Below are 24,456 nucleotides of genomic sequence, written 5' to 3'. Positions count from 1 at the left end.
GCCAAGTTACTTTGCTAGGGAGCATGAACATGTCATGGGCTGCGTTCTAAAATAGCAGAGCACTTCTCATCGGAGCAGCGAGGTATGCTCAGGGACACTGACGCAAGACAAAATAACAAACTCTGTGCCAGGAACATTATGCAGATTAAGCAGCAGATTTGCATCGCTTGTACAAACCATTTGTTTTGATTCCAATATTTGAGATTTCCCTGGGTGGGTTCCTCTTCTATACGCTCCCTGAGCAGAACATCTGAAGCAGAAACTTGAATATCTTTCCTATTATTCTACCTTCCTTTCCCTAAGGCAAAATGTCCAAAAAGGTACTATCTGATAACTGAATAGAGGAAACAAGCCACATTCTGCAAGGGGAGGCATGTATAGGGTCTTAAAAAAACAACAACCCTGTAAGGATTGAAGCCTGAAATTGGACAGGTTCCTTATGAACATAAGAAGTCCTCTGCTGGATCAGACATCACTGGGGGGCTGCAGGGAGACTCCCCCCACAAAAGGCCACAGGATGCCAACTTTTGTCTTACAGGAATTGTCTGGACTGTATGCGTGTGTCTGTGGTGATGAAATGCTGCGCAATTCAACATCCTATATTTTAGGCCCCATCTACACTTCACATTTAAAGCAGTATCATACTACTTTTATGGCTTCCCCCAAAGACTTCTGGGAACTGTACTTTGTTCTGAGAGTTGCCAAGAGATAACCTACCCCCAATCCAATTTCCCCCACAGAACTACAATTCCCAGAATGGCTTAACCGTCAATCCCTGTCCCCCCAGGGAACTTTGGGAATTATAGTTCTGTGACAGGAACAGAGGTCTCCTAACAACTCTCAGGACCCTTAGCAAACTACAGCTCCCAGGATTCTTTGGGGGAAGCAAGGGGTGTTTAAAGTGGTATCAGAGTGCAGACGGGGTCTTGCTGCGATGATTCCTCATGCCCCCCAAGGAAAGAGAGGAAGCAGAGAAGTAATGGATTAGGGAGAGATCCTAACCCAGCCTTTCTCAACCTGTGGGTCCCCAGATGTTGTTGAACTACAACTCCCATCACCCCTAGCTAGCAAGGCCAGAGCTCAGGGATGATGGAAGTTGTAGTCCAACAACATCTGGGGACCCACAGGTTGAGAACCACTGTGGACCTAACCCAAATGCGGCTCTGGCTTTTTCTGGAACAGAAAATGATTTCATCCATCAATCTCCACCGAGAATGGAGTTGCCAATATTTTAACTAGACTCGTTGACATCGCATAAGCTGCAGTTATGTCTTGATATGGGCTGGAGGAGCTACAGATGCTGCGGGGGTCTCTTAAAGTGTTTTTGCAAGACCTTCTCCCCTCATTTGGGGGAATACAGGACACAGCAAGGTTTCGCACGGCGTCTGGTGTCAACTGAGAGCTCAGAGTTTCCACAGGAAATAAACGCCACAAGAACTGATAAACCCTCTTTTAATGTGTGGGAGACTCAAAACTACTTGTTTCCTGCAGATAGCAAAGGTTATTCATGACGGTGTGAGCTCTTATCTAAAACAGAGCATTGTCTCACACCTGAGCGAGACTGAAGCTCTCTTTCCCCAGGGTCTGAAAGTCATGGTCCGTTTTGAAGCCCCAAGAGCCCAGGCCTGGCTCCATTCATGGCAATAGCATCAATGATGGATTGGAGGAAGAGGGCACCATCCTCAATTTATTGTCATCCAATTAGTCTCTGAGGTTCTTGCCACCGCAGTGGATGGAGCAAACGGCCAGGTAAGGACAATTCTCAGAAGAGAGGCTGATTATTAAACCACTCTGGCAACTGTAGCTCTGTGAGGGGAGTAAGGGGCTGTTGACAATTCTCAGCATCCTTTTTGTTGTTGTTTAGTCATTTAATTGTGTCCGACTCTTCGTGACCCCATGGACCAGAGCATGCCAGGCACTCCTGTCTTCCACTGCCTCCCACACTTTGGTCAAACTCATGCTGGTAGCTTCAAGAACACTGTCCAACCATCTCGTCCTCTGTCGTCCCCTTCTCCTTGTGCCCTCCATCTTTCCCAACATCAGGGTCTTTTCCAGGGAGTCTTCTCTTCTCATGAGGTGGCCAAAGTATTGGAGCCTCAGCTTCAGGATCTGTCCTTCCAGTGAGCACTCAGGGCTGATTTCCTTCAGAATGGAGAGGTTTGTTCTTCTTGCAGTCCATGGGACTCTCCAGAGTCTCCTCCAGCACCATAATTCAAAAGCATCAATTCTTCGGTGATCAGTCTTCTTTATGGTCCAGCTCTCACTTCCATACATCACTACTGGAAAAACCATAGCTTTAACTATACAGACCTTTGTTGGCAAGGTGATTTCTCTGCTTTTTAAGATGCTGTCATCGCTTTTCTCCCAAGAAGCAGGTGTCTTTTAATTTTGTGACTGCTGTCACCATCTGCAGTGATCATGGAGCCCAAGAAAGTAAAATCTCTCACGGCCTCTATTTCTTCCCACAAACTATCGTTCCCAGGATTGGGGTTTTTTGGGGGGGTGGGGGGTTATAGCTGTTTAAAGTGGTATCACAGTGCTTTAAATTTAGGGTGCGGATGTGGCCGCAGCTGAGCCAAGGATTTCCGCAAGGATTTGAGAGATCCAGCTGTTCCGCTGTCGAAGTCACGAGAACGACTGCTTTCCATGCTCCTAGCCCTCTCCCTAAACTTGAAAAACTTCAGCTTTCAAGCCCCCTTCAGACGGAGAAGTGTTGAAAGCCAGCGAACTTGCAGCCAATTTCTTTAAAAGCCTCTGTACTGGGTAGGAACAAAAAGCTCATTGATGTGATATGGGGGGTGGGGGTGGGGTTGAATATTCTCCTTCCTCTGACTTCATTGGTTTCTTTTATTTCTTTTTGGTTAGCAACTGCGAGAGAGACAATGGCGTTGAGCTGCCGTGTGCTGGGGTGCAGCTGGTTCCACAGATGTTTAAAATAGGGACCAACAAGCTCGCCCTATTTTTAGCGCCAGGAAGCAAAGGACCATGGAAGTACCGTGTGCCCTTCTGCCTTTCTCACTTCCCTAGTGAGCAGAAGGTTCCCAAGCCAAGGCGATTCAAAATAATATGAGGATTTTAGGCCCTCCGCCTTATCAAGACTCTACATCTTGTAACCCTAGGGCAGGCCCTCCAGATGTTTTGGGACTACAATTCCCATCATCCCTAGCTAGCAGGACCAGTGGTCAGGGATGATGGGAGTTGTAGTCCCAAAACATCTGGAGGGCCGAGTTTGCCTATGCCTGCCCTAGGGCCTTCTCCCCTTGCCCGTTTCCTTTCTAGAGGTACCCTACTCCTGTCTCAAAACCTTAGATGCGCTTCTCTTGCAAACCACCTCCAGTTTTAGCTCCTGATCCATCTTCCATTTCTCCAACACTCATTGTTGCTTCAGATCAGGGGTTGGCAAGGTTTACCTTGCTTGGGCCAGTTCTCTCCAGCGGAGATCCCTCCGTGGGCCGGATCGCGTACCACAGCTGCAATTTTCAGCATCTGAGCAGATGTGATTTCTGGCACCACAGAAGCAAGTCCCCACGGCTTGGTTTGGGGGCGGCTTGTGGGCTGGTTAAACAACCCCCGTGGGCTGCTTGTGGCCCGTGGGCCTTAGGTTGCCTACCCCTGCTTCAGATCCTTGCTTTTTACCCCATCACGTTCTTTCTCCCCATCCGCTAATTCCTTTAACCACCTGCTCCTGTCTCATCCCCCACCACCACTTCCATACAACACAGCGCAATCCTCTCCTCCCAAAATTAACGTTGGCAGCGTCCTTCCACGTGCAGTTGGAATGTTCTCAATCATGCCGTGGCATCTTCCCGGCTCAGCCAGTTTGCTGAATGCAGGCTTCATTGCCGGAAGCGCAATGCACTGCACAAACGGCTAGTTTCACTGCGTAGAAGAGGAATTTGCCTAAAACGTAACGTTCTTTCTTTCCAGAATTCACTTGTAATGCAGTAATGTAGGCCAGATGACCCACGGCAACACCAAGCAATCAGCTGGCCTACGATCTACAGCAGCGTCAAGCAATTTCAACAGCAGATCAGCTGGCCTGGAGAAGCTTCAAGTATGACCCAGTCAGGTGATTTATAGGAGCATCAATGGGTACCATTACAGTGGTACCTCAAGTTACAGACGCTTCAGGTTACAGACTCCGCTAACCCAGAAATAGTACCTCGGGTTAAGAACTTTGCTTCAGGATGAGAACAGAAATCGTGCAGTGGTGGCGCGGCGGCAGCGGGAGGCCCCATTAGCTAAAGTTGTACCTCAGGTTAAGAACAGTTTCAGGTTAAGAATGGACCTCCAGAATGAATTAAGTTCTTAACCCGAGGTACCACTGTATTACTTTGGGTCTGGTGCTTCTGGGGATAAGGCAGGGCTGGGTAAACTATATTCCCTGTAAATGTACCAGACATGCTCATGTTCTATGTGGGTTTCTCGTGATCACTGTGAGAGCTGAAGGCTGCTCTACGTGGACTTTTTTTCTGAACCAGCAGAGATCCTCTTATGCATTCAGAGTGAAACAAACGTGGTTGCATGACGATGTAGCTGTGGCATGCATTCTTCCCGGCCCTTGCCCCCACTTAGAAATATTATCTGTAAGAAAAAAGGGATGTTGGAAGCATCCTTCTGTGAGTCATAAGAAAGTTGACCAGCTTTGAAAAGGCTAGGTATAGTTTTAAGATGTGTATTTGCTTGTACTCTTTCCCAATCTGAGCCCAAAAAAAGCTTCCCAAACCTGTTGCATGGCAAAATCTTTGCAGAACACCCAAGAGATTCCTGAACAGTGGGGTTGTTACAGGATGAAAACATGGGAATTTTCACCCAGTTAAGATAATCTGGTAAAATGTGTTCACCTGATTCACTTCAGCCAGCAGAAATCACACCCACTCGTTAGCACACTAGAATTGTGTGAATTCTTATATAAGGCCTAGAACTGGCATCCCCAACCTGCGGCCCTCCAGATGTTTTGGCCTACAACTCCCATGATCCCTAGCTAACAGGACCAGTGGTCAGGGATGATGGGAATTGTAGTCCAAAACATCTGGAGGGCTGAAGGTTGGGGATGCCTGGCCTAGAACAAAGATCTGATGTATAGACTTCCACATGGTTTTGTTTTAATAAAAGGAAAAAGGAAAAAAGAAAAAGTCACCCTGAGAGTCAGAACAGCCGGCTGGATCAGGTAAGTTGCCCATTGAGTCCAGCATCCTGTTCTCATAGCGGCCAACCAGATGGTCATCTGTCATGGATGCTTTGGCTGAGATTCCTGCATCGCAGGGGGTTGGACTAGATGACCGCAGGGTTCCCTTCCAACTCTACGATTCTATGATTTGTTGTACTTTGTTTCTTTGTCTAGACTAAGTAGTTGTCTTTCTTAGTATATTGTAAAAAGATACTTTGCAATGGGCGTGCATTTTTGTATATCTATGAATAAGAATCAATAAATCAGCTAATTAAAAACTGGAATATTAATATTCAAAATGGAGTATATGTAGAGCCACAAATACATTCCATAAGGTTGATTTGGATGTACCTGAGTTTCTATGAATTCTGGATATACACACAGATATTATTATTATTATTAATATTAATATTTGTAGCAGTATTAGTATTTAAGAATCATAATAATAAATAGTGAAGGTGTAATGATTTGTAAGTGTATATGTATATGTATTATTATTGTTATTGTTATTGTTATTATTATTATTACTATTAGTATTATCATCATCATCATTGTTATTATTATTATTTTGTATAGGGATCATCCACACTTCTGTTTATCCCATGAATCCAAGAGGTTCTTTTGTTCCATGGATTTCCCCCCGGAAAACCCACTTCTTACCACTGAATCAGAACAAATGTCAATCGGGTTTCTTGTGCATTGACCTTCGTTCCGATTCAGCAGTACATTGCGGGCTTTCCTAAAGAAAGCAGCAGGACGGAACTAAATCCGCTCAGACCTGTGACTAGAAATCAAAAGACAAATGGAATAAACCATGGAACAAACAGAAGTGTGGCTCAGCCCCCGGTTGAAGAGGTTGGTGCTTCTTTTGATCTGGCGCTTTTGCGTAAGTGCATATTATCTCCGCCGCCCCCCCAAAGTCAAACACCTTCCCCCTGCCCCCCCAACTTCCCCAGCAACGCCCATTACCTGTTTTCCGGGTCCGACACGGCCATGTTCCGCGTAACGTAGCACATTTTGAGTGGGATCGTCTTCTTGTCTCTGTGGATGGAGAGGGACAGCTGAGACAGGGGGTCGGTGGACGCGTTCCCCAGCCGCGGAGATTCGGGTGGGGGAGTCTCCCAGCCGATTTCGGAAACCGGAGACCCTTTCTTGACGTAGGGGGTGGCTTCCCTCATGTATTTCACTGTAGAAAAGAAGCAAAGAAGAAGAATGAAGGGTGAGTAAGCGAAAAAATGTTCCGAGAGCCAAACACTCCTTTGCTGAAGCACTAGACCATGAGTAACTCATGTGATTCCCTGCTCCTCCATTGGCCTAGATGACCCTCCTCTGTTTAGCCCCTCAAGATACTCCTTCACTCAACATTCAGGGTCAATTTCATCCCAGTCGAGACAAATGTTAAGGCACACTTGACAAGGAGCGCACAATGACACAGAGTGGGGTAGGAGAGCTGAAAATAACCAATACATTCGCATCTGGCAACCCATGTGTCCCTTTCGTTTCAGATAGTACATGGGCAGAAGAGTCTAAAAAGCTTGAGACACAAATTGTCATATCCCTCTCTAGCAGCTATGGTGGCTCATTTACCAGAAATAATGTATTTAGTATTAACTCTGGAAGTGTATACAGTGGTACCTCGGGTTGTATACGCTTCAGGTTACATACGCTTCAGGTTAAAGACTCCGCTAACCCAGAAATAGTGCCTCAGGTTAAGAACTTTGCTTCAGGATGAGAACAGATATCGTGCTCCGGCGGTGCGGCAGCAGCAGGAGGCCCCATTAGCTAAAGTGGTGCTTCGGGTTAAGAACAGTTTCAGGTTAAGTATGGACCTCTGGAACGAATTAGGTACTTAACCCGAGGTACCACTGTACAGTCGTACCTCGGAGATCAAACAAAATCCGTTCTGGAAGTCTGTTCAACTTCCAAAGCATACGGAAACCAAAGCGCAGCTTCTGATTGGCTGTGGGAAGCTCTTGCAGCCAATCGGAAGCTGCGGAAGCCCCGTCGGAGATTCAGCTTCCAAAAAAGTTCAAAAACCGGAACACTCACTTCTGGGTTTTGATTGTTCGGGAGCCAAAACGTACGAGTACCAAGGCGTTCGACAACCAATGTGTGACTGTACTTGAACTATGTCTCCTAGATCAAAATATACACAGGGGGCTTTGTTTGTTTGTAGCTTCCTGTGTAGAGTTTGTTCTAGGAAGCATAGTTTGGTCAGAATTGAAGATACACTTCCAGAGTTAACATTATGCAGAAACATACACACACCAAACTCAGTTTGCTAGTTGTTTTTACATTGTGTCGAACTAGCAACAGTTTTAAAGAGGCAAGAATCGCTTTTCGTACAAGTCAATCCAGGCCGGACGTGCTTTGACCGTTCTTCAGTACGACCACCATGCAACTGCAAAGCAGACCTACTTCTGGCCTTGCAAAGCTTAATGCTTCGTGGAGCAACTTGAGCTAAGCTCTTTAAAATGCAGAAGAGGAGAGGAGAGGGGATGGGATGGGAGACCAAAGCCAGAGAGCGCAACTCAGACTGAAAACTAAACAACAGGCTGGAACATTCAGATGTGAATGCAGTTCCCAGGACATTGTCAACAAGAGTAAAACATCCTTCCACTTCCCCCTGCCAAGTCCCAGGTCCTGTTTCTCATTTCTCAATACTTAAATGCAGCATGTCCCAGTTGAACATCAATTTGCAATTTTATTTTATTTTTAAAAAAGCAAAGCCTGCATGAAAACTGGCATGGATTTTTTTGGTGACATTTTGCTCAATAATAGGCTTTTTTTTTTGCAAGCCATTCCCTTGAATATGATACATTTTTGTATGCTACTAATCACTAATATATTGATTTTTGTGTGCGCTTAGATTATATAATTTTTGGGGCAGGAAAACCACAACGCAAAATTCAGAGGAGTGTGAATAACCACGTTTTAACATAAAATCAATTGAATTGTGCTACCACAATTCCAATAGTACATAGGGTTGTGCATTTTCTGGAGTTCTGTTGCTCCAATATACCACAAAACTACTCTATTTCTCTATAAAAATATTATTCTGCTGCCTTCTTTCCTTCATTCTTAGTATATTTGTCAATTTAAACATGTACAATTTCTCATAAGTCCACAATCCAGTCATCAATTGTTGGAAGTTCTTATTTTCTTCCAATTTGCAGTAATCAACATTCGAGAAGCAGTTAAGAGATGCGTTCACATTGTGATGCCTTCAGTTAACACTGAGTGCTTTACAAAACTGGACAATTCAATCAAGGGGTCTAATAATAATTGATAACGTGTTATAATTTCAATTTTGTTTATTATGTCTATACCAAATAACTTATTTTGGAACAAAACCAGATAATAGGGGCCATATCTGCCTTTACTGTCTGACAGCTCCAGTACATATTCCTAGTATTCCTATAAATACCTTCAAGCCTTTTCAGACTCTGAAGACCTGGCAGTAGTCAGCGGTGAATGATCCTAACATCTTCCCGAAGGGTACAGAATTCTTCAGAAATACATTCCTGTTTCTTTTATGATTTGAAGTCCAAGCAACCTGATTTTCTATAAAGCTATTTTTATTCATTGTACTCCAACTGCCTCTCTGAACTTGAAGCTTCTATATCTACCTATGGCTTTAAATGCTTTATGTTACACCATAGCCCGAAAGTGTCCTGGGGAAAAAAAGGGCATCCCATTTTTTTCTCATGAGAAGATGGCAGCCATTTTGGGCGCCGTGATCTCATGTGATTTCATGCTACGATTTCACCCCGAAAAAGTGCTGGGGGGGGCTGTGATCTTGCACGGTGCCCCAAAACACGTGTTTTTGGGCACTGTGCCTGATAAAATGCTTTTTTCAAGGGGAGGGGATCACGGTGTGAAATTGTGTGAGATCACAGTGCCCAAAATGGCCGTCCTCTCAGGAGAAAAAACGGGAAGATGGCATCCCATAATGTAATGGGAATTGGGGTTGCTTGTGCGTAAACTGCAAACTGCTCCAAGCTAGTCGTATAGCTAAAACTTTCCCTGGTTTGACAGCCCTTGAAACGCGACTGTCTTAGTCACTGGCAGAATCCGTGAGTGGGCGTCTCCTAAATTTCTTCCAACATAGAAATTCTTTGACGCCCAGTCTCCTCCTAGATTCTCTGCGCGGAAGCCTTCTGCGCAGCGTGGGCGTGCCAAGCGGAGGTCCTGTGCTCTCTCTGCTGATTTCACTGGAAGAGTCTCGGAGCCTCCTCTCCGCAGTACTCTCCGCCTCTCCTTCCTCCCTGGTGTCCCCTTGATTTCCTTCCCCAGAGGAAGCTCTCTCTCTCTCCTTGCTAGTTCCCTCCCTTGCATCACTGGAGCGTCTTACCTCTCCTCTTGCCTCTGATGGCAGTTCCCTGACACATAAGATCATTTTTGCCTTCGAAGCTATGATTGCACACCTGGTAAAAGGACGTTTTGGTCTTACACAGGAAGCATGATACACCAGAGTGAGTCTGGTGTCTCCAAATTCCAGATGGGTCAAAAGCATGAAAGAGCAGCAAATAATGATGACATCTGTCGTATGAACTTTGCATTTTTACAGCCCATCTGAAGGTGCAAGGCTGGGAGGTTGGTTATGAGAAGCCCTCCCTCCTTGCACTTCCTACTTTAAAAGGCCAAATTCTGTATTACAAATCCCACATGCAGACAGGTATTGATGGCCACGTTTCAGTTTCATATTGGCTGGCCTCTTGTCCTGTCAGGACAGGATGCATTGTGGCTTTCAAAGAAGTTCAATAAAGTTTATCAAGCAGGCAGGATCCGTTCTTGTCTCTTACACCAAGTGTTTCAACAGCCAACCGTACAGTGGTACCTCAGGTTACAAACACTTCAGGTTACAGACTCCGCTAACCCGGAAGTAGTACACTGGTTAAGAACTTTACCTCAGGATGAGGGAGGCCCCATTAGCTGTAGTGGTACCTCAGGCTAAGAACAGTTTCAGGTTAAGAACGGACCTCCGGAACGAATTAAGTTCGTAACCAGAGGTACCACTGAATTAGGAAATGACCACTCTGCCTCAGTCTCTGTTTTGTCTCTGTATGGATATTGGGTCATGATTTGTAATAAGCTGCGATTTAGCACAGCCTTTGCCAGTCCTGGTGCCCCATTGGGTGGTTTTTGTTCTTTTCGACTACAAATCCCCCCCCAGCCAGCATGGAGTTGTGCAAGAGGTGTACTCCAAAAACATCTGGAGGGCACCAGGTTGGTTAGACCTAACCAGTGTTAGAAATTAGCCAGGCACGTTTTGCGACTTGTGTGGCTCCACTTGCAACCAGATGGAGGTCTGTGGATTCCAGGCTGGGCATCTGTATCTGGCTGGCTTACTTTCTTAAGCAAGTAAGCAGAAGACGTTATTTCCTGCATTTATATTCCACCTTTTTCTCCCAGGTGTCTATGGTTCACCCCCATTCCTCAGTGAATCCCTATACCGGCCCTGTGAAGTAGGCTAAGAGGCTATGGCCAGTGAGCTTCATGACTGAGTGGGGGATTTGAACCTGATCTGCCAGCTTCTAGTCCGACACTCTAACCACTACACCACCCTGGCTTCCTGGAGCACTTCTGCAATGGGGCAGCTCTATAAATTAAGCTGGCAAATAAACATGGCGAAAGCAAATTCTTGAAGCTTGCATTTGTTTGAGTCTGGATTGTTTTAGTTGATGTTTCAATAAGTTGGAAACCGCTTTGAGATGTTTTTCTTTAAAATAAAAAGTGGAATAGAAATGTAACAAATAATAAAAATAAATTTCATTGCAAAAAAAGGCACTTAGACATTCGTGTTGCGGCGACTGCAACATAGGTGTACTGTTTTTAACACTTGATTGAGAGCCGTCCAGAGTGGCTGGGGAAACTCAGCCAGATGGGCGGGGTATAAATAATAAATTGTTATTATTATATATTACTATTATAGGTTTAAGGTGCCCTTTGGCGATTAGCTTACGTATCTGGGTTCCTAACACTTCCTCGGTTCCAACCTGATCCGACGCTTACAGACACATGCAAGCTAAAAGCGCCATCTAAAAAACTCACATCGCTGACCCCACAACTCTTTCAGGCAGAGGCTCTAATCATCACATACTAATTAATAATCCACGGTCTCTTTGTGTATGGCAAATTACAAAAAAAATTAACAATAATATTGCAGTCAAGCAATTAAAATTCCAATGCTCAGTTCCTTCCTCATCCCCACTGCCGGTACTTTCACCCTCCACGCCGAAAATGACAGGAAACGAGGAAGCGGCAGTTGAACAAATTAATCCTCTGGCACTTGCCGAGGGCTCGGCGATTGTTGCTTGCTTTGCAAGGCAAGGCAAAGCCGTTGTTTCAAAAGAGCACTTCATTTGTGCGCAATCCTGCCAAGCCCCCAAAACATTTCCACAATTAATCCTTTGTTACTATTCGCAGATGACATTTGGGGAGGCGGGGGGGGGGGGCGGAAGCAAAGAAGAAAAGCATGCGTCCAACAAAGGGAAGTCAACACGGCAAATTTGATCAAATATATCAGACTAAGGAGCTTCTGGAGCGTCTTATGACTCATGCAGGTTAGCAAAAAGCGGTAGCGGCAACAAAAGCGGCTACAGTTCATTGTCTGGGGAGGGCCTGTAGCTGAGGGGTGGGACAACTGCTTTGCATGTAGAAGGTCAGGATCAATCCCAGCATCTCCAGTTGGAGCTGTCTATGTAAACAATATTATCAATCAAAGATCTGATTAAGAGCCATCAGCCCAGCTTAAAGGAAGTCATCGTTTGGCAGCAATCGCCTATTGAGATCCTTATTCTTCTTCGGCGATCACTCATAGCCGAGTAAGATTGTCTTCCATAAACACAGTTTTAAAAGCAAGTATGTAAGTGACTGTGGAGGCCAATTCTGGATCCACCCGTCCTTCCAGAGTGGGGAAATAGGTTTACGGATGGGAGTTGATCACAGTGAGGGTTTGCCAAGCGTGCTTTCCTCTTAGCACGTTTCTCCCTTTCGTCCTGAGTTCGTGCGTCTTCAAAGAACCATGACACCTTTGGTAAAGGCTGTTCTCTATGAATGATGGTGGCCACAACCTCCTCAAGCAAAAAACTTGGGATGGAGGATCATCTTGAGCCTGCAGAATGCCAGAATCCCATCGAAACTGACTGGCTCGGAGCAGGTTTTGTCAAGCATCATGCTTCCCACAATAGTCAACTCCCACCATCGGTACGTACGCCCTCAGTGCAACCTTTGAGCCAAAACAGGTGAGCTTCAGTAGCTTAGGACCTGGCACCAGGTAGACTACCCCTGAACATGGAGGCTCTGTAACCTGTCACGTATTGCTGAGTGGGGGAAGCACATATTGTTAACCCCACCCCCAGTATTAAAGCCTATGCATTTAGGATCTCCTCCAATGGTCTCTCTGGTACATGGCAGAAATTCACAGAAGCCTGAGAAAGAAGCAACAAGGGTTTAAAGGTAAAGGGACCCCTGACCAATAGGTCCAGTCGTGGCCAACTCTGGGGTTGTGGAGCTCATCTTGCTTTATTGGCCGAGGGAGCCGGCGTACAGCTTCCGGGTCATGTGGCCAGCATGACTAAGCCGCTTCTGGCGAACCAGAGCAGCACACAGAAACGCCGTTTACCTTCCCGCCGGAGTGGCACCTATTTATCTACTTGCACTTTGATGTGCTTTCGAACTGCTAGGTTGGCAGGAGCTGGAACTGAGCAACGGGAGCTCACCCCGTTGCGGGGATTCGAACTGCCGACCTTCTGATCAGCAAGTCCTAGGCTCTGTGGTTTAACCCACAGCGCCACCCGCGTCCCAGGTTTAACAAGGGTTTACGGAGGGCAAAACATGCAGCCACCTTTGCAAAGCTGCCCCTCCAGGCCCCAATACTGGGTAGCAGAGAGACCTCCGGTGCTCTCCTTTCCCTCACTACATAAAACCTATTTCTGTTTTACCAAGTCAGATGAGCAACTTGATAATTCACAAGGGACTTGCCCTTTACGGCGCAGAAATGCCACATACCAGGAGTTCAGGCATAGCACTTTCAGTATGTTTGAGTGAATCTCAAATATTTGCAGAGCAGCATGGCAGGGAATGCCAGGAGTTGCAAAACAAGACAAACTTCTTCTCGCAAAATACTTTAGAAAGAAGTTTTCTGTTCGTGGGTACCTAGCCATAAATTCAGAATCTTTCTTGGCTGCAAAGTAATTTATGCTTCCTACAGTTGAAATATTTCATTGCGTTTCATGTTGAGCACTTGGACCCCCTACCTTTGAATATTTCATTCCCAAGTTAGTAGGCAACCTCTGTCTTTCCAGATGTTACTAGATTCTTAACTCCCATCAGCCCCTGCCAGCATAGCCGAAATAGTTTTAAAAAATCAATTCAGGTAAGATAGAAGAGAAAGTATAAGAGGGCGAGGGGGACCATGAATCACTATCGTAGCACTGAAGGATGAAAGTAGTTCAGTACAGTGGTACCTCAGGTTACATACGCTTCAGGTTACAGACTCAGCTAACCCAGAAATAGTGATTCAGGTTAAGAACTTTGCTTCAGGATGAGAACAGAAATTGTGCTCCGGCAGCGCGGCGGCAGGAGGAGGCCCCATTAGCTAAAGTGGTGCTTCAGGTTAAGAACAGTTTCAGGTTAAGAACGGACCTCCGGAACAAATTAAGTACTTAACCCGAGGTACCACTATAAGTTTACACAACAAGGAACTTGGTTTATAATGCTACAAAATAATGAAAGCTACAGGACACGTCTACTACATATTGAGATGAATGCCTTTCACCATACCCCATCTCAACAAAGGATCCTTCACTTTGGTAGGGTCATAAAAACGAAAGCTCATTGACAAATATTTGTATACAGACTAATAATGTATTTGGTCCAAATTTCATCCCACTGAATGTTGACTTCACTTTCCCCTGCTTAAATGTACTAGCAGTCTCATACCCAGCATAGCTCAGGAATCCTAAGAAAGCAAATGATTCACTCAGTTCCTAATCAATGATTAAAATCAGTGTAGTTTTTAAAGGCTCCACAGAAGCATAGAATTGCAGAGTTGGACCCCAAGAGTCATCTAGTCCCATCCCCTGCAATGGAGGAATCTTTTTGTCCAACATGGGACTTGAACCCACTCACCTGAGATTAGGAGTCTTCTGCACTACCAAACGAGCTATCCATCCGCCATCTTAATTTAAAATGGCATTCAACTGTATACAAACACAGACCCAAACCTGCTCCTTGGTCTTCGGAAACCACCATGCAAATTGGGTTACGATACGTTGAGAGCTGTACAAATGAACAGCGAGCAGACGAGTCACTTCTCAAAATAAACAAGCAGACTGGCAGAAGGTACCCAGAGTTGCCTGGGAATTCTAAAGGACCCAAAATTGCTGTGATTTATAAATCGAGCATTTTGGTCGCCATTTTCTGAGCCTTTTCCAACTCTACAATATCCTTTTCGAGGCGAGGCAACCAGAACTTTACACGGTACTCCAAATGCGGTTGTGCCATAGATTTGTACAATGGCATTATGATATTGGCAGTTTCACTAAAGAAAAGGAAGGAACTTTTTATCACATGTGGTGGGAATTTAAAAAAATGAAAAACTTCTGGGAAATGATTTATAACGAGATGAAAAAGATGTTGAAACATACATTTATTAAGAAACCAGAATCATTTTTACTTGGCAATGTAGGAGATGATATTAATAGACAGGACTGTAAATTGTTTTTATATGCAATGACAGCAGCAAGAATATTACTGGCACAAAAATGGAAGCAAGAAAATTACCGACGAAAGAAGAATGGAGGATGAAGTTGATGGACTACGCAGAATTAGATAAATTAACAGGAAGGATTTGAAACCTGCAGGATCAGAGATTCTTAGAAGACTGGAGTAAATATATGAACTATCTGAAAAGTAATTGTGATGAACAGATTATGCTAGTAGTTTTGTAAGGTGGATTATTTGAAATATTGCAAGAAAGACTATAAAGAGAATTATCGGTTAAGGATAATTAGATGTAATACAGAAATTAAGAAATGCAGAATCAGTGATAAAGAATGGAAAATCATCAGAGGTGTTGACGGAAGTCTAAAATATTGTATGAGATGAGAAGTTATGTTGTATGACTGTTGGAACTGACATGTTAAAAAATCAATAAAAATGTATATATAAAAAAAGATATTGGCAGTTTCACTATCAATTCCTTTCCTGGCATTTTCATTGAGCTATTAACGATGACCCCAAGGTCTCAGTAAAAAGTGCGGAGAGCTGAAGGAGGAAGTTGGACGAGCGAAACTCTTTCCCACTTCCTCTTTCAGTTCTGTGTGCTTTTTCAAGGCTCAGATGTGTTCTACCGGGGCTACCTTTTACCCAGATCCCTTGGAAAAGTGGTATTTGTGCATGTGTGTTTCCTTGGGTGACCTGATTTGGGGAGGTGGGGGGAGTGATCAGAGGAGATGACGCCAACAACACTCACTCTAAAATCCACATGTGCACACAAGCCAAAATAGCTGGCAACCTCTGATTGGAGGCCAGTTTCCTTATTCAAACTTGGATTGTGACACATTTCCTGTCGGTGCACCATTTCTGGGCATTTGCATGCTCACTCAACAGGATCTTTCCAAACTGCTGCATTTTGGACTGCAACGACTTTTCCCCTAGGGGGGGAAAATTGCTTAATATGTCTAGGCAGGTTTTTTTCATTGTCTGGAAACACATTATGTAATCTGGGTGTTTTACTGAAGTTGTTCCTGATTTTTGGGCCCTGCCGTCATAGGATAACCCTTTGTCCCTCCACCAGTTTTCGCTTTGTCGTAAGACCATTTATCGGGATTATATGAGTGAGCAAATTGGAGAACGGAGGCGCCTGTATGTCACATGTTCTTGGCAACAAGACAGTATTTGTCTTACCTTCTAACAATCACCATTTATCTCAATTAGCCCTGGTGTTAGGAATACTTACATAACTTGCAGATAACCCTTATCGTTACATCCGTACGGCATGAGCTGGCAAGTGTCATTATTCGTTCGGAATCTCTTGCCTGAACATACTGAGGACTAGGAACAGAGGCCCACTCTTCAAAAACCGTCAGAATAATGCCAGGATTCAGAGAACTGCAAGTTAATTTAATTTACTGGTAGATCTCTGTCTGATTTCTGATTCCCATGTCTTTAGCTGGAGAGGAGCTAAAAGTCGTGCATTTCTCTGTGTCCTCCAGTTCAGTTCTGGTGCTCAAAGCAAATTCCTGGACTCATAGTTCTTTGACTTGTACATCTTTTGAACCAGGTTCCATCAGAAGTTTGGGAGAAGCGGCCTGGAAGAGGGCTATCTTTGTGGCAACCTCTAGATCAGGGCTTCCCCAAAATGGGTCTCCAGCTGTGTCTGAACTACAACTCCCATCATCCCTAGCTAGCAAGACAAATGGTCTAGGGTGATGGGAACTGTAGTCCAAAAACAGCTGGAGATCCTTTTGGGGGGAAACCTTGCTCTAGATTGTGGAAGACTCTCACGCACCCCCAAATAGATGAATCTAGCATCTTCATTGTATAGCTTCCACCCCATGCTGAAAACACGCCACTTACCCATGGGTATTTGAGAATTAAGGTATTTTTGTTTCTGTGTGACCCACCTCTGTTGCTGATTTTATGTGTTCTGCTCCATTTGGAACAGTTTTACTTGTTTTATAATTGCGACTCTTTAATCCATCTTTTTATAATTGTCTATTCTGTTGCTGCAACCTGCCGGGGGACCTAATGGCGAAGGCAGGGAAGACATTTTGGGTTGTATTCAGTGTTTGTCATCCTCAGAGTAGACACACAGGTCCATTAATTTCAAGGGGTCTACTCTGAGCATTAACAACACAAGATGCCACCTTGTGCGCTCTCTCTCTCTCTCTCTCTCTCTCTCTCTACTGTAAAAAACCACCCCAAAACAAGGCAGATTCCACAAACCTTGAGTCCACCCAAAAGTACATTAACAAGAAGTTTAAAAATTTAGCTGGGAAGCTATCTGGAGTTTGTCCTTATTCTCCAACTTCCCTGACCCTTTGTCTCGTTTTTTAAAAGATGGTGAACCTGCAGGGAGAAGTTTGTGTTGTTGCTTACTTTAATCTCTCCCTCCCTCTCTCTCTCTCTGGTGTCCAGCACCTATTAGTGCTTTTTTTGGGGGGGGGGTTGGACTATATGACTCTTGGAGACCCTTCAAATCCTATGAACTTGGGGCACCAACTCTGTCCAGCACATTCACCATCTGAGCATGAACCAGAGAAAGACAGATAGTTACAGGGAACCAGGCAGAGGGTCTTCTCGGTAGTGGTGCCCTCCCTGTGGAACGCCCTCCCACCAGATGTCAAAGAGTACAACTACCAGACTTTTAGAAGACATCTGAAGGCAGCCCTGTTTAGGGAAGCTTTTAATGTTTGATATATTACAGTATTTTAATATTTTTTTGGGAAGCCACCCAGAGTGGCTGGGGAAGCCCAGCTAGATGGGCGGGGTATAAATAATAAATTATTATTATATTATTATTATAGACAGAGAGAGAGAGAGAGAGAGAGTAATACTTTAGATTGCACTGCTCTCATTGACTATTAAGGAATGAGATAGCTTAGTTGGTAGAGCAAGAGACTTATAAACTCAAGAGTCATGGGTTCGAGCCTCACGTTGGACAAAAGATTCCTGCATTGCAGGGGGTTGGACTAGATGATCTCTGTGGTCCCTTCCAACTCTACAATTCTATGATTCCATTATACACCTGGATGTATAATGCCTTATATATCAGCCCCAATCCTCTCCGAAGCCTTTTCATCAACAGAAATAAAACAAACACAGTGCTAGTTGCCATCAGCAAGCTGGCCTTTAGGGTCCTTGCCACTGTCAATTTGTCTCCTGGTTTTTAAAGGACAACAACGAAGTCCTAGCTTTTCTGCAAATGTCACAGCGAGATAAACAATTTAACATTTATAATGTCTCTCATCTGCAGTTTCTCAGATCTCACTCACCTGCATGCAAACACACACACAGACACACACACACACACACACACACACACACGTTCCCTGGGTGCTCCCAGTGTTAGAAACTCAGATATATAAGCTAAACGCCAAACAGCACCTTAAACCACAGGTTACAGTCGCCACCACAAAATGTCTAGGAGCCATTCCCATCCCTCCCTGGTGAGATTTGTTGTTGCTATTATTATTTTTCATTCCATTTCTATACTGCTTTATATTTTTAAGGGAGGGGGAAAATCTCAAAACAGTTCACAACAACACATTTAAAACAGGCATGTCCAACCAGTCGATCGCAATCTACCAGTCGATCGCAGGCCGTTGTTGGATCGTGTGATCCTGAGTGATTGCCCCAACAACCTCAACAACTTCGGTGAAGCCCCAATAAAAGCTCAACAACTTTGGGTATTCCTCCCCCCCCCAAAAAAGCTCACTCTAATGGGTAGATCACTGCCAGGGAGTTGGACATGCCTGCATTAAAACATCAAATCCAGAATAAAACAAATTCTAGCTTCAAGGAAAATATTCCAGACCCTTCTCCAAGTGTTTGATTTGATGTTTTAATGTGCTGTAAACTGCTCTGAGTTTTTTTTATTTAAAATATAAAAGCAGTGTAGAAGAAATAATAGTAAGAGTAATAATAGTAGTAGCAATATCCCGTGGGGGAAATGGCACATAGACACTGATACGATGATACGATACTCTTTATTGTCATTGTCCCATACAGAACAATGAAATTGAAAAAATCTACATCAGACATTCAAAAACCAACAAGCCAGCTATCCCAGCCTGGTTAACCACCTAAAAACTCTGATACCCCATAATTAAATACAATATACTCCCATGGAGACTACCTTACACTGCATTTAAAACCAAAATCGCATTTGGATAGAAACTGTTTCTCAGGCGGCTAGTTCTAGTCTTTATAACCCTGCTGTACCTTCTTCCAGAAGGCAGAAGCTGAAAGAGACCATTTCTATCTCTTTCTCTGCAGCTTTCTTATAGCACCTGGAAGCATAGATTTGATCCAAGGTGAGAAGAGTGCACCCAATTATTCTCTCCACAGTCTTTACAACCATGGACAGCATTGTTTTTTCCCTGACCGTGCAGCTCCCAAACCACACACGCAGACCATAAGTTAATACACTCTCCACAGTACAAGGGTAAAATGCCATCAACAGGTCCTTTGAGAGATTGTTTTTCTGGAGGAGTCTCAGAAAATATAACCTCTGCTGTGCTCTCTTCATCAGCTCTTTGCTGTTTTCTCCCCAGGTTAGGTCATCTCTCAACTCCATTCCCAGAAATCGAAACACCGAGAAAAATGCCAAGGTTGCAAGTTCAATCCCCGTATGGGACAGTTGCAAATTCCTGCATTGCAGGGGGCTGGACTAGATGACCCATGATCCAAAGGGTCCCTTTCCAACTCTATAATTCTATGATTTATCTATGATTCTGTTGTGGCGACTGCAACCTAGCTTTAAGGTGCGGCTAGTTTGCATATCCGAGTTTCTAAGACGGACTGTAATCCAGACAAAGTGAGGCAGGAGTGAATCACACCAAAATCAATAAAGTTTTTATACATAGATATGTGGTTTGCACACGCAACTTGTGCACTTAACTCCCACTTCAATCAAGGGATGACTCGCAGGTGCGAAGCAGCTTGCAGCAAAGACACCAGAATGTTTGCGTGTCGAGGTCCCCAGGGCCACCCCAATAACTCACACATCACACAGAATTTTTTGTTTAAGGTTTTTGGCATAATTTTGGCCACAACTTTATTAAAATACAAAAATGTGAGTGGTTGCTTAGGCATTGGTTGCGACTATCTGCCCCCACCATGGGGGACAGACTGACATTCCGCACGATGCGAAAGTCAGAAAAGGAGAATACACTTGGGGGTAGCGTCGGAGCAGGGAACCTGCCCTCAGCCCTCCCCAAATGCAACCAGGAGCTCATTGCTATGACCTGAGACCCCTTGACAGAGTGGACAAGCAATAGTTAGCCCCCAATTCCTTTAACGGAATCCCTTGCAGCAGCAGCATTGGAGGGGCAGGCACAGCCAATCCATGCCCCTCAACCAACCAAACCATAAACCAATGCCTAACCGCAACCTTACAAGTTGTGACGATTTGCTACGCAGTAGGCAAAAACCAAATGGCCCCAGCCAGTCTGCCAAATGGACAAAATTCCTACCGGGCCCCTGCCCCAAAAGCAGACCCCATGACAGGCATAGCAAGGTCAAAGCGAACAACCCTAAATATAGGGAGGGGGGGACAGGCAATCCGATGCACGGGCGAAAAGAGGAAGCCCTAGCCTTGTGCAAGGAGTTTTAGAATTTCTGGCTGTCAATCAACAAATGGCAACATTAACTTCTTCCCAACAACAAGGGAAGCCCCAATCGCATCAGTGGCCAACAATCAATTAGCTCGCCCCCAACTTTGGAGTGTCCTGGCGGCTCCCACCGCAACACGTGCTCTCCATGAAGGACAACACACTTTCTCTAACCACGGTTTAAATCACGAGGGGAATGTAGTTGTATGACTAGCACCTAAAGCTTCAGCTGCAAAGTTTGGTGTTCAGGAGAACTAGAAGCGCATCCTGGCTTCCAGACGATTGGGGAAATCATCTGCTTTGGCATGCAGACGGTCCCAAGTTCAAGTCACAGTATCACTGCATAGGGCTGGGAATGTCCCCTGCCTGAAACCATGCAGAGATGCTGTCAGTCAGTGCTGACAAAGCCTCTCCTCCTCCCAGAGGGGAGGGGTTGTGAGCAGGAGGAGACTCCTGATTGGTTCTGCTGCCGCGGCCAAGCCTCCCAGCCAACCAATAGGGCTGGCTGATGGGCGGGGCTAAATGTATTTAAACAGCCGCGGCAGCTCTCTTCTCTCATTCTGTTCCTGTTCTGAATCGTGCAGTGGCCCGCAAGCTGCTATATATGAATGGCCATGTGACTGCACACCCTGACATCCGATTCAGCGATGTGTTTTTTGTTATGTACTGAAGTTCTCACCCTGGGCCAGCAGGGGGATACTGTAGATAATTATGCAAATAAGGGATCGAAAGTGACGTTCAGTGATTGGATAGTTTTAGAAAATTGTTACAGTTACGTTGTACTGGAGATCTATATAAGCAGGCTGGCGGAACCCTTCAGTTCAGTTCTGTTCTGGCCTCTGAATAAACAAGAGCTGTTTGAAGAATCGCTGTGTCGTCTGATATGTTCACCCACAACTTAACATTTTTGTTTCGTGACGATGGCGTCCATCTTTCTGATCAAGGAAATGATGTGTGGTTGGCAGACATCATCAGAAGTATTAGGAACTGGTTCCAGCTGTGAGGGTATTGGCGGCGAGCCTTTTGACTCGGGTGGCAGTTAGGCATTGGAATATGTGTGCTGCGTTGGAGGATTGGGTATGCGCCATCATCTACCCCTCCTCTGTTGGGTATTCCGGTAAAGGAGTCTGGCGGTTGTGGATCGTGTCCAACGCCCTGCTAGTGGCTAGGGCCATGGCACGACCCCCGGTGACGTCATGGGGGAGCTTCCAGTTGTATTTGCATCAACAAGCTCCTCCCATTGGTTGTTAACCCTGATATGACTCCTGGCTGTGCGCGGTGGAGTCATGTATTCGTGTTTCGTCCAATGCCTAAGCCAATACTACTCACATGCTGTAACCAATAAAAGTTGTGGCCTAATTTTGCCCATTAACCTAAAATAACATGTCTGTGTGTCTTATTATGGAGGGTCCTTGACTCACAATGCTGAGGTAGATGGGCCAATGGTCTGACTCTGTGTAAAGGCATTCCCTAAGTTCCTAAGAGCTTGCAGGCAAAAAAGAAAAGTACTCCGTTTATTCAGCAAGGCAAATTCTGCACGCTTGATTTAAACGATTATATTTCACTTTTAAAAATTTCCCCCATTCTGCCAGGACGTGTTACTCTGCCCCAGGATGTTGACTCTCGCCTGCTGGGAATCGTTTTATATGCTTCCACTGAGTTCTGAAAAAAACGATACTGCACTTTCCAGACAATTCATCTTCCTGAGTCACTGCCTCTTATCAGATAACCGTTGCCGGCGCAGTCCTTTTAACACCTGTCCTTCCCAAATTGGTGTTCTTATCTTGCTATTATGGTAAGGTTAAACCGATAGTTCTGCTTCTTGCGTTCCATGTGAGAAACCTTAGTGCATTTTCCCAGCAAAGAATACAGAAAGCCAGGATCAGTAAACAGGAGAGCCAAACACTAATAAAGGTTTTTCCTAAAGTGTGCTGCACACTACAGGGCTGCTTGTTTGAATGCCAGGTTTACCCTCTTGAGGGGGAAAAAACCCTCCCTGAACATAGAAAATTAGCGCACCAGTCACCTTGACATAGAATCATGGAATCATAGAATCATAGAGTTGGAAGAGACCACAAGGGCCATCGAGTCCAACCCCCTGCCAAGCAGGAAACACCATCAGAGCACTCCTGACATATGGTTGTCAAGCCTCTGCTTAAAGACCTCCAAAGTAGGAGACTCCACCACACTCCTTGGCAGCAAATTCCACTGTCGAACAGCTCTTACTGTCAGGAAGTTCTTCTTAATGTTTAGGTGGAATCTTCTTTCTTGTAGTTTGGATCCATTGCTCCGTGTCCGCTTCTCTGGAGCAGCAGAAAACAACCTTTCTCCCTCCTCTATGTGACATCCTTTTATATATTTGAACATGGCTATCATATCACCCCTTAACCTCCTCTTCTCCAGGCTAAACATGCCCAGCTCCCTTAGCCGTTCCTCATAAGGCATCGTTTCCAGGCCTTTGACCATTTTGGTTGCCCTCCTCTGGACACGTTCCAGTTTGTCAGTGTCCCTCTTGAACTGTGGTGCCCAGAACTGGACACAGTACTCCAGGTGAGGTCTGACCAGAGCAGAATACAGTGGCACTATTACTTCCCTTGATCTAGATGCTATACTCCTATTGATGCAGCCCAGAATTGCATTGGATATTTTAGCTGCCGCGTCACACTGTTGGCTCATGTCAAGTTTGTGGTCAGCCAAGACTCCTAGATCCTTTTCGCATGTACTGCTCTCAAGCCAGGTGTCACCCATATTGTATTGTATTGTATACATGCTACTCTTCTATGTGCAGGGAATGTTTGCATGTGGGGTTAGCAAACAAGCATGTGACTCGCACTTCTGTAGCCCGAAGTGGCATGTTCTTTGAAAAGCTTTGTCTCTTTATACTGCTGATTGTACTACAGCTGGATCTACACACACACACACACACACACACACACACACACACACACACAAGTTTCAGGAAAAGCGTGTGGTAAACCTCATAATGGGAAATAACATTGGCGAAAGACGGAACTCTGGTTTCGCCATGTTATAACACATTTAAAGCGCTTTTTCTTTACTAATGTAAGCTGAGTTCTGCCTTTGGTTCAAAAGTCAGAGTTAGAAAGGACCATAAAGGGTGTCCTGGACTCCAAATCAAGATCAAAAATGGAAAGAAGTCCCAACAAAGGAAGAATGGATACAAAAACTTATGGAATATGCAGAGATGGCAAAAGTTACCGGAAGAATAAGAAATCAACAAACTTTTTATAAAAGAATGGAAATGGTTTATTGAATATTTACAAATAAATTGTAAACAGATAATCTCCTGCCCTCTTTCCACAGCTTTTGAAGAAGGCAGGGTAACCTCAACACTAGTCGTGCAGGGAATCAAGTTCAGAGTACCGTATTTTTCGCACGTTTTTCCTCCTAAAAAAGTAAGGGGAAATGTCTGTGCGTCTTATGGAGCGAATGCACTGGGCGGCTGCCGCTGCAGTCGTGAGCTGAGGGATGTCTCTGCAGTCGGAGCCATCGCTCCCGTCTGTCGCTCACTGTGAAGCCAGCAAAGCAAGAGCCGCTGACACGCTCTGTGCAGCTCTCGCTTTTCTTGCTTAAAAGCAAGAGTCACGGAGAGCATGCCAGTGGCTCTTGCTCTACTGGCTTTACAGTGAGGCAGGAGGAGGGATGGATGGGAGGCATGGCTCCCGTCTGCCCCTCCTCCTGCCTCACTGTAGAGCAAGGTGGGAGGAGGGATGGGCAAGCAAAGTAAGAGCTGCGCAAAGCGGGACAGAAGCCATGTAAGCGGCTCTCGCTTTGCTTGCTTTAAAGCAAAACAAGCGAGAGCCGCTTACAAGCTCTGCGCAGAATATTTTTTTTCTTGTTTTCCTCCTCTAAAAACTAGGTGTGTCTTATGGTCAGGTGCGTCCTATGAGGTGAAAAATACGGTAATCTCAGAAGACCCTC

At 45.0% G+C, this 24,456-nt stretch overlaps 1 protein-coding gene and 1 long non-coding RNA gene across 2 annotated transcripts in view; both read right to left on the bottom strand.

Moving 5' to 3' along the window:
• The window catches only part of LOC310713284, a 326,468-nt gene that overhangs the window by 198,042 nt on the left and 103,970 nt on the right, over nucleotides 1-24,456 (bottom strand). The window lies entirely within an intron of this gene.
• Nucleotides 1-24,456, bottom strand: part of SNTB1 (syntrophin beta 1) — a 108,961-nt gene that overhangs the window by 36,895 nt on the left and 47,610 nt on the right. The window contains exon 2 of the mRNA XM_083516768.1: nucleotides 6,140-6,356. Coding sequence (XP_083372894.1) covers nucleotides 6,140-6,356 — 217 coding nt within the window. The remainder of the gene's footprint in view (nucleotides 1-6,139; nucleotides 6,357-24,456) is intronic.

This window comes from Podarcis liolepis (assembly GCF_965112155.1).
Source record: "Podarcis liolepis genome assembly, chromosome: 8".
Lineage (NCBI taxonomy): Eukaryota > Metazoa > Chordata > Lepidosauria > Squamata > Lacertidae > Podarcis > Podarcis liolepis.
Note: the sequence above shows the minus strand (reverse complement) of the source record. Positions and strands in the feature narration are given on the sequence as shown.